The 10954-nt window shown below is 38.1% G+C and overlaps 1 protein-coding gene across 3 annotated transcripts; it reads right to left on the bottom strand.

The window, feature by feature from the left end:
• On the bottom strand, positions 1-10879 carry LOC311249746 (copine-3-like). 3 transcript variants are annotated; one of them, XM_084341034.1, is made up of 16 exons: positions 10698-10879; positions 7821-7993; positions 7427-7606; positions 7260-7334; positions 5743-5814; positions 5541-5618; positions 5373-5462; positions 4615-4713; positions 4437-4520; positions 4150-4209; positions 3334-3467; positions 2756-2810; positions 2181-2232; positions 1963-2096; positions 1457-1690; positions 1-1112 (listed from the first exon to the last, which is right to left on the bottom strand). In XM_084341034.1, the coding sequence occupies exons 2-16, from the start codon at positions 7977-7979 to the stop codon at positions 993-995; spliced, it is 1626 nt and encodes a 541-aa protein (XP_084197160.1). In that variant the 5' UTR covers positions 7980-7993; positions 10698-10879; the 3' UTR covers positions 1-992. The 3 variants fall into 3 exon arrangements, with proteins under 3 accessions (XP_084197160.1, XP_084197159.1, XP_084197161.1); XM_084341033.1 differs by lacking the exon at positions 10698-10879 and adding an exon at positions 10447-10688; XM_084341035.1 differs by lacking the exon at positions 10698-10879 and adding an exon at positions 10509-10688.
• Positions 10880-10954: the final 75 nt, after the last annotated feature.

Raw genomic sequence — 10954 nt, 5'->3', positions numbered from 1 at the left:
TAAGGGTATCATTTTTATTGACATTTTCATGCAGTAATACAGTTTGTTAGAAAGCAAGATAAACCTACATAAAGTTTACTGAACTTTGGTGTGACTTATGTCTAACTGTTGACATAATGTTCCCTTCAATAGAGTAATACCACAGTTACAGAGGAAGTAACATCTTTGTGGTCGTGTGGCAGTTTCCCACAGCACTGATGCAATAGAAAAAACAATTTAAGTAAAATTCCCTTACTTCCATAGTAGGGTGCAGAGGAAGCTTGCATACGTCATTGATCTTCCATGATGCAATCGCCATAACTGGAATAAACACTTTTTTTTTTTGACTGCTTACACTCATACCCACAGTATCAGGGCAAAGCTCAAACTTAGCAGTAAAATACACATCATGCTCAAAACCCCTTCATACATAAATTAAATTCTCATATACAAAAGCAACCAGGACAGACATCATCGTGATGGTGTTGGTGCTGCTGACACAACCAGTCCAACAGTCTTGGTTGATTTGTAACATGAAAAAGACACAAAACTTGTCTTAGAAATATGGCTTGCATCACAAAAGTAACAGCAGAGAAAAGGTAATACAGGGAAAACAGTGAAAAACATTTATAAAACAATGAAATATACAATAAATAATGACAATTAATCAACAAAGCCATACCAACATGCCAAGTGTTACATTCATAGTGGACTGAATATATTCTGATTATTTTTATAGTAATTATTTAATATTATCATGTACTATACAAGCCATCATGTCTTCCTCAATGAACTTTACATCAAGTTCAACCAAATTTTAAAGGCTACTGAAAATCCAGCCACAGATTTGAGATTATATATTATTATTATCATTGTTCATGGACTTCATTATAATTTTTTATTGTTTATTTTTCCACGTTCATTTCTTGGCATGGATTCGTGCCATTCCGTACAATAAATGCAGAAAGAGGGTGCAGAAGAAGCAGATAACACCAGGTACACCAGCATCCTTTCTAGGACGGATCAGAAAGACTGAATATATTAGGTGGTCGCAGCTTGTAAGAATTGAAGAAGGAAGCCACTTGATCGGGCAGCTCGGCCAGGATGCTCTGGGCGAGGGCCACGCTGTTTCCCTGCAATGACAATTACAATTATGCTGACATTATACTGTGTCAATGAAATTAAAGAAAAGCTAGAGAGAAGACACGTGGGCAGGGTCATATTACATTATTGTAGAGAGTGGTTAAGAAGGAGAGGCAGAGGGAGTCACTGTGAAAAACAAAATTAACATCAAACTGAACTGTGAAATTAGTAATTTTACATATATATTACATGTACTTCCAAATAAGCAAACACCTGCTATATATGTGATAAAGTATAATGAAGTGTTCCCTGATTAATTTTAAGAAAAATCTGGTATATGTAGCATATACATTAACTCTGTTACTGCAGCACAGAGGTACAGGCTTCAGCTTACCTGGAATTCTCTGAAGGGCACAAACTGGACGATGTCTCTTGCGGCGACATCACCTCTGGCCGAACGCAGCAGTTTGTCATCACTGTCAAGGAACTCCATCTCGCTGAAGTCTGCCCTGCCCACACCCACTATGATGATGGACATGGGCAGATAAGAGGCTTCTACAATAGCAGTGCGTGTCTGGTCCATGTCTGTGATCACGCCATCTGTGATGATGAGCAGCACATAGTATTGCTGCAGGTGGAGAGAGAAAACAAGATGGAGAACATCAGATATAAAGTACACAAAGTACAGTTTGATTTAGCTCTTTATAGTCTAACTTCCAGTTTGTTTCGCTTGCCATTTGTCTTGTAGTCAACATTAGCAACTGGTGTTACCTATAATTTATCAGGGTTTTCAGTTTTTCCAACAGAGAACAAGTTGAAGGAGGAGGGTCCTGTGATTTCACATTAATAACTGATTATTTATACAATTTTTTCTTATGGGAAAAGAATTTGGTTACTTACTGAGGCCGTATGCTGCCGGAAAGCTTGCCTGGCGAAGCAGGCGACGTGGTTGATAATCGGAGAGAAGTTGGTGGGTCCCCAGAGCTTCAGCTGAGGTAGACACTGCTGGTAGGCAGTCACAACACCCTCTATGCCTGCAACACACACACACACACACAAGTGTCAAGCAGCACCACTGCAGCTTTATTAAACAACTTTTAACAGTGAAGGTCACTTACCGGAGCAGAATGGGTTTGCTGGATTGAAATTGATAGGAAACTCATGGGAAACCTGGAAGCATGATTCATAAAAAAGATAAACGTATAAAAGCTTTAGAATACAGTCCACGACATTTTACAACAAACTTCTGAATTTTAAAATCGGGCAAGTCAGAAAAACTGTCAATTTTGTCACATTGTTCCTATTTCCTTCAAGGTTTGTCTTGTCAGGAACCCGTCACATTACCGACGGTATAAATATGATTTCCTGGCTGACACAGCTCAGAGACCAATAATGAACTGGTATGAAAGTGCAAAACACTACCAACCAGTTAAGTGACAGAATATATTAATACAATCAATCTTAAACTGGTAACATCCCAAATTTTCAAACTCTAATTTAGTCAGTTCAAAGACCAGGAATCCGTTATTCATATCATCCTGATTTCATTTAAGACCACTTTGAGACACAACAGATGAATCCAACATCTTTTGATTTACTGTAAAAGCAACTTGAAAATATCTTGACGGGATTCATGATATACATGTGAAAGCACAATATTTCTGTTCAACAACAGTTAGGACTTTTTTCATACCTTCCAGGAGGGAGGGACCTGGGCTCCAAAGCCAAAGACAGGAAACATCTTGTTGCTACACAGAAGATGGAAAAAACAAATGCATTAGTGTCAGATTAATACCACATACTAAACAAGGCCCATCTGTCAGTAGATTAAAGCTGTAAAACTAAATCCTGTTGAGTGTGATCTTTATCACGTAGGTATTTTCAAATTAAAAAATGACGAGTTACACTACATCTGACTGGCTTTGTGTAAATAGTATCAAGTAATTAAAGGGAAGAGGTTTATAGACTTACTTTAAGGCTTTCAAACTGCACTTAGCCCAAAGCTAAAAGCTCTCTTAGGACTTTCTCAACCCCGGCTAAGAAAGCTTTCACACTGGCACATTCCAAAGTGGCCAAACCCCAACTTTAGCAAAGGGCCTGCAGCTCCGTACCGTAAGAATATGCAGCATGAAAAAACAGGTGTTTGTTTGTTGTTTTATATTTTTTGTTTTGATCCAGCAAATTCCTAGTGCATGAAGACGGTCTTGAGATTTTCAGAAGGCCTTACTTTTTGACAAGAGTTCATCTCTGTTTACTTGAGGTTTGGTTTACCTGTCGTAGTCCTGGATGACATTACCCACTGCCCAGATGGCTGTCAGGTATTCATTATAGCCCTCAGGGTTGATATAGTGGAGGGACTCTGGAGTTCTGGGATCCCCGTTAGAGCCTGTGAAGTCAATGGCAATCTAGCCCGTGTTAGAGAGAGGATAGGATTAAGATATAGAGAGCTGCTCAGTGACCAAATGCAAAAGAGAGATATGTAAATTCTGCAAGTTTCATAGATGTATGTATGCTACCTGAAAGCAACTTTTCTAAACTTAAATTTTTTTGGAAATATGTACATACTCTTTAATGTTTGTTTTAGCAGGCACTGCCCACCATGTTTTCACATCAGCTCTACCGATGTTTTGAGAGGGGTCCAGCTGCTGTCTCGCAGACTACACTTTACTAAAATACATGCCCCCTGATATCTTTTGCCTACCGCTTACAAAGTAGTTTTGCTGCCTAAACCTAACCATGTCAAGGCTATATCATGTAGCAGGTATGTCTTGTAGCAACTCTAAATCCACAGATGGATCTATTTGTGTGTTTTTGCGATCGTGCTGGTAGCGTTGGCTGAGGGTGGTGACTGTATAGTTGTGACATCACAACCTTACGGAAGTCCTGACAGCTCATTTGGAGGCACAGTCTCTGAAGAAAGGCTGTGTGCATTTCTCCTAGGGTGAGTGTTTTGATACTTTCATAGTATTTAGTATTTCATAGCATCTAGACCTGACTCACTTTCTACAATATGGGACCTTTAAAAATGTGCACATAAATAAATGTATCAAAATAATAACATCTTGTGTTTGACATTTCCAAACTCACAGTGAAGTTGATCCCACAGCCCCCCATAATATAATCCAGGAAGGTAAACTCCTTCACCACCTGAAAGGGTTAACGTTTGGTTAACAATGTGTACAATGTGCAATGGTGGAATAAACATCACCAAGCTTGATGAAATATGTATGAATCAACAAGAGTTATTGCTGCTTGTCTTAAAAATATATGGTATAAAAATGAAAGGAAAACAATGTAGCAATGCAGAAGCTCACTGAGAGAAACTATAGTGGTGATCAAGGTAGAGTGAGATGTCTTGAATTTAGTAACATTACCTGGCAGCTCTTGATGCAGATGACCCCAGAGTTTTTATAGTTTTTCTTCTTTAACTTTTTGTGGTTGATGCACTCAAATTCAGCCTGCAGGTGAGAACTTTAGTGTCACTTATGCCGATCAAAATAACAGTAACAGGTCTTTGATAGAGCGGGAATCATATACACAAAAAAGTCTCACCGGGCAAACGGGTGTTGCGACTTGCATCTCTGCAAGTGTGGTTTGAAAGCTCCCAATTAGGCTGTGGGAGCCGTTGACATGATAGTCATAACAGTAAACCTTCAGACAGAATAAGAGGCACCCCGTGATGAGTTCAAAGACAAGAAAAATCATTACTAACATTTTTTGCTGACAGTCATCCTAATATATATTTCCAATTTAATTAAAAAGCAGTATTAATAAGTGCTAAGACACGTTTGTTAAATGCGTTTCTTAATATAAGAATATCTAGAATGCACAGTATTCACTATATGCAGTCAACAAGGAAGCTTCATCATATCATTGGAGCAATATCAATCTATCCCTACAGTAAATCATAGAGGTCACACCTCGCATGCATAAATAATGAGATACATTTCACTCTTAATTATCAAAGTAAATCAGTAAAAGCAATGAGAGTTAACTCAACTGAGTAAAAAGAGCGTAGCGAAAAGGCACACCTTCAAGTGGTGATGTCACAAACCGTGCACACACACACACATCGCTTATCCCGATGGGTCGCAAGCATCCCCTTGCTATAAGCTTGGGAGCATTGTGAGACGAAAAAGAAAATGCAATTACACGTGTTCATTAGTGTGTTAGAGGAGCATGGGCAATTATGGCGACCTAAAAAATAAAAGGAATTGTACAGTTATAACACCTTGGAGCATTCTCAGGTTGTGTTAATAGGCTGCATTTACAGGGAATATTCACTAAGAATTTTTTTTTTCAAAAAATACCTTTACAGGTTTCTCCGGGTCTCCTCCACAGAGAGATTGCAGTGGGATCCGGAAGGGTCTCCATATCGGGTTTAGGTTGTTTTTTACCACCTGAATAAAAGTCATAATGAGCCACAAATTAGTGTTTCTATGCAGGGAGAGGGATGAGTTGTTAATAAATGAGTTTACCTCTGTCCTGTGAGCCAGCTGCCATCCAGTTGCTGTCTGCTTGTAGAATTCCAGATAAGGATCTGACCACCACAAATACTGAGCAAGCAGATCCAATCAATTATTGACTTTACTTCATGATACATTAATTAAACAAAAAGACAGTTGAAATAATAACAAACGCCACTGTCATTGTCTAACTATTTAAGAGGGCCGCCATTACCTTTTTGTCCAGCCTGCGGCCAAACACCTCGAAGTTTGCCACTCTGTTGTCTGTTATTTCTTCAGCACAGATCTAGTTTACACATGTGAAAAAACAAAAACTCTTAACATGTGGTAGATTTTCTGCTTTGGAGCGGTAACGAGAGACAACTCATCGAATTTTGTTTTTTTTTCAAACCCAGAAATGATATCATTTCACACCACTGTGCTGTTTAGTGGTGTGAAATGATATAAAGCCGTTTCATGTTTCTCACCCAGCTGTGACCCCTTAAAATTATATTACACTACAGAGAGAGGAACAACCAATCAAAAGTCACCATAGCCAAACGTAGGTATGCAGTATGTCTAATTTTAATGATTAACTATCTGGTTAATACAATGGAATGATTTCCTTAAACAAACATAACTAGAATCCTGGAAAATGTGATACAATCACATCTAGCGTCATCAACGGAAGGCGATACACAATGCACAATGACCTGTAAAATATGACTTGCCCACACTGGTTCACTCTACATTTCTCTACATTTGTTTTGATTGCCAGATTGAAACGAACTTTCAAAGGTCTGCACTCAATTTACACTTCAAAATGATCCCTCGCAGCTATTCTGTCTAATGTGTCTCTATGAGGCTGTTCAGTCCTGGTATCAACATCAGTCCTGAGTGATCCGATCACAAGTGGACAGCTTGTCAGTTCACACCTGACATTAGCCTCGAGTGACCACTTGTGTTCAGATCTCACTTCCCCACTGTATACGCAAATTAACACGTACAACATTGGGACAAACAGTTTGTTTTCTACACAAATAAAGAACTATCTTCACATATAACATTTGCCGAATTAACAAGAAGGCCCAAATAGTTAAGAATGTGTTTCAGACACAAAGTTTAGAAAGTTTCTCCTAACTCAACAACTCACAAATTGAGCATTTTCTTTAAGGGAGCCTGGGACTTTGTCCACAGGCATCAAAGAAGTAGGCTGTATTTGGTAATGTTTACTGTATTTGTAAAATTTGACATGTTGACCATCAATAAAATGTTGTTATCTTTAACAAACTTAGTGAAAATGATGAAATCAGTGGAAACAGTGTGTTACAATAGCTGATAATGTTGGCAAGTAAGCAGAGTTGAGCTAGTTGCTGCGGTCATTTGTCTGCCAAGAAACCCTTAAAAGGTCATTAGCCTCACAGTGAACTACATGGAAAACAGACAGCGTGTCATCCATTCTGCCTGTTGTTGTGGCTTCTTCTTCTTCTTGTTTCACAGAGGAAGTCAGGTACGTAGGTGATCCTTCCATGTGGCCCCGACCACCTCAGAATGTGGTCTGAGTAATAGGATCAAAAACAGGTTCTCAATGTTTCTTGAGGGTGTTCACATCTGTACTTAGAGCTGTCCACTTGTGATCGGATCACTCAGGATGAATAGTAATACCAGGTCTGGACAGCCTCTATGTCCACACAGAGGGTGTTCAGTCACAGCTAATGCATTGCTTATAAATGAGAAAATAAGTCCACTCACTGTGATGGTCCCGCGACCTGCAGGCCTGTGGTTTTTCAGCATTAAAGGCCGAGTCAACTGCCTGTTAGAAACAATCTGGACACAGACAATGACAGTGTCACAGAATAATGAATAGGAGGAAGAACGACCACAGTTTTACTTTCAAAACTGTACAAAGTGAAGCTCACCTGGCCCAGGGTACATTCAAGCTCCCCGAGAAAATCGTCATCACCTAGGTCATAGGTGTCATTGTCAATATCATACACAGAAAATTTCATCTTCTGCACCATCTCAAAATAGTAGTCGAGAACAAACTTCTTGGCAAACTTTGGGTTCAGGTTGTTCAGGATCATCTCTGTGCGCCCAATCTGATTCACGAGAAAAACATACATATAATCTAAGATTGTGTCACATTACTCCAAATACAGAGGTGGAAATATATGAGGGAGGATCATCAGCTACTGTGCCAACAATACATGTAGTAATGTCTGCATCTCATCTCTCTAAATTGCTTATTCAAAATTAAATCATATACATAACACATGATTTTTAACTCTTCTCCTCCCATGACCTTATACAGACCTCATACCACTGGGAGCCTGTGGTGTTGATGTACACAGCACACAGAGGGTCAGACTTAGAGAAGACGTCCATGTCCATGAGGTTCTCACAGGAGATGGTCAGCTCCACCTTCGTGGTCAAATGAGTGGCCCCTGGCCCTTGGGGCCCGCCTGACGCCATGGCAGCTTGTTGTACTAAGATGATTAAACAGATGCACAACAAATTATCCACCAATATATTCAGAAATGAGAGTGACTAGCAAGTAGTCAATGAAGTATAGGGCAGCATATAAGGATTATTTTTCATCAATTAATTGATTTATTTGGCGTATAACATGATGAACAAATCTGTTTTCCAAAGCCCAAAATGAGGTCCTCAAATGTTGTTTTACCCACAACCAAATGCAATTCAGTTTACTGCCAAAGAGGAGTACAGACCACAGAAACATTCACATTCAAGAAGCTGGAATCAAAGAATTTTGACTTTTTTTTCTCTTCAAAAATGACTTAAATCATTAATCAGTTATCAAAATAGATTAGTTCATTAGCTGACAACTAATCAATTATTCATTTCAGCTACTGATACTTCACTTTAATATTTCCAATTTCTGCTACTTAATACTTTTATTCCACTACATTTGAGAGGATGTTAATGTTATATTTTCTGAACTTCACTGCCTCCAACAACTCAGCACAAAAACTGTTTTCATTAATACTTAAGATTTTGTTTCCCATGCTTCTGTACCATTAATACGATAACAATTTTGACTGCAGGACTTTTGACCTCAGTGAGTATTTTTACATTATGATGTTGTACTTTTATACTACTCAAAATTAGTTGGGGATATGGATATGCAATAAAAGTACAATGAAATGTCTCAAATTATTTTTCAAAACACAAAATAAAATGCAGATATGTAACAGAACAAACAATCGAGTGAAATACTGAAATATAGTAGTATAGAATAGTACTCTGAATAGCCCAAAACCCACCACTGAGTGTTGTACAGACATCTCCTATCTGGTGTTAGTCAAACAGGTAGCATTGTTTGTTATCTAACAACTTAACTTTACGGAGTGTATCTTTAACAGCCCTCACATCACTCAGTTTCTTCTGTTACAAAGTGTATTTACAGGTTTTAACTAGGACAACATGGGGTTAACATAGGGTATGGTAAATCAGCATATCAGGAGAGTGGTGGTAAACCGCAGCGCTCTTTATTTTTGGTGAGCCAAGTCATACCTTCGTTTGTCAGCTGGTGCTGCAGCAGTTGTTCAACCAAGAGTCAAACCACAATCTCATTTTTCAGCAGATCCCTGATAACCCTAGTATGTTCCAAGTGTCAACGTAGGGGACAGTGTGTCACATATTTCCATCTGACTTCAGAGAAATAATCCTGTTAATTTATCAGATTAAAGAGGAATCTTCTACATACATTCAGAAAGGGAGGTTGGCTTGGTTGCAAACACATTTGGAATTTCTTTGAAAAACACAATTGTTACCTCAGAATGAATTGAATATGGCCCCTACATTGTTTAATGATAATATTCTGCTATTTTCCAACAAGCAGTTATTAAATTATTCAAGTTGCCACTTGAGTTTCTGCGTAGTGGCACTGACATGATCAGCAGAGGTTAAACTGAAACCAGTTGGAAGTTTCCTGGAAGTGTATTAAAGAAATAACCTGGCAGTAATGTATTAACTGCCCACAGGAAAATATCAGATTATTATTATTAATTAGTGTTGAGGTTATTTTCAATACATTTTTAATTAATTATTGTCGTAATTTCGGGGTAATTTGAAAGAAATTTAAAATATATTGCTTGGCAATTATGACCTTCTTACCATTTTATTTGCGGACCTGAAACACCTGTTACTGATTATTGCTTTTATTATTATTGCTTTTATTATTATTTATTATTTATTTGTATTATTTTTATTTATTTTATTATTATATTATTGCTGTTTTTGTTTTGAAGGTTTGTTTTGACTGCAGGACTTTTGACCTCAGTGAGTATTTTTACATTATGATACTGTACTTTTATACTACTCAAAATTAGTTGGGGATATGGATATGCAATAAAAGTACAATGAAATGTCTCACATTATTTTTGGTTGACCAAAAACATTCACAAAACACAAAATAAAAATGCAGATATCTAACAGAACAAACAATGGAGTGAAATACTGAAATATCCCAATTTTTCGAATGAATTTTTAAGTAGTGTTAGTACTCTGAATAGCCCAAACCCACCACTGAGTGTTGTACAGACATCTCCTATCTGGTGTTAGTCAAACAGGTAGCATTGTTTGTTATCTAACAACTTAACTTCACGGAGTGTATCTTTAACAGACCAAACAATGAGGAGCGTGTACTGTTACTTAAGTAGAGACAACAATTAAAACATTGTTAAATAATCATTAAAAAAAAAACAGAGCTTAAACTTTGCTGCCACTTTGACACCTTCTTTACCGTTAACGTTACACGAACTAACATCAGCTTTAGCTTAGCGTTTACATTAAGTAACGTTATGTTCACACATGTTACGCGTGGGTGTGGCGATGTCTGGAATGCCAAAAATACTGACAGCAGTCTCCATATAAACATATTCCTTTACATCACTTGAAAGTTTACTCGGTTATTTACCTCTTTAGTTGATGAAAAAATATACTATTTATTCCTGCCTCTGGCCTTACAAGAACGCGTACCGTTTATTTGACAAGAACAGCTGAGCGACGCAGGGGTGGAGCCGACGGCCAGCACTGCCCAGCTAGTTAGCGGGCCAAGCGTTAACTCCCACTGTTTTGTCGTTAAATTAACAATTAATTTCCTCTTCGTATTGACAATATTAGACCACCTGTTTAGCACTTTGTGGACACACTGTGCAGTAGACTAACCAGTGGAAAATTACGGCGGAACCTCTCAGGACTTTAGGTTGTTTCCTATCGACTGTATATGCAGGGAACTGAACCGGGATGCATTCAAGAAACGTTTTTTTTTCCGGCTTCTGTTGTTAGCTTGAATTTAACTTCTGTTGAAGTGTTTGCTGCTCGTATACGTGGTAGTAAAATGTAACGCGGGATGCTGAGGTTGTGCAAAAGGACACGTCTGAAAAGTAGAATGAGAAAATAAAAAAATTAAAGGAAAAATACAA

Source organism: Pagrus pagrus, assembly GCF_965226575.1.
Source record: "Pagrus pagrus genome assembly, chromosome: 20".
Lineage (NCBI taxonomy): Eukaryota > Metazoa > Chordata > Actinopteri > Spariformes > Sparidae > Pagrus > Pagrus pagrus.
The sequence above is the reverse complement of the archived record's forward strand: the minus strand, read 5'-3'. Positions and strand labels throughout refer to the sequence as shown.

Excerpts from the sequence above, each read along its gene's own strand:
- LOC311249746 (XM_084341034.1), bottom strand. The coding sequence starts at position 7,979 with ATGGCGTCAGGCGGGCCCCAAGGGCCAGGGGCCACTCATTTGACCACG. Across the intron at positions 2,811-3,333 it reads GTCATCCAGGACTACGACAG|CAACAAGATGTTTCCTGTCT; the intron begins GTAAACCAAACC and ends TCTTCTGTGTAG. Across the intron at positions 1,113-1,456 it reads TGCCCTTCAGAGAATTCCAG|GGAAACAGCGTGGCCCTCGC; the intron begins GTAAGCTGAAGC and ends TTGTCATTGCAG.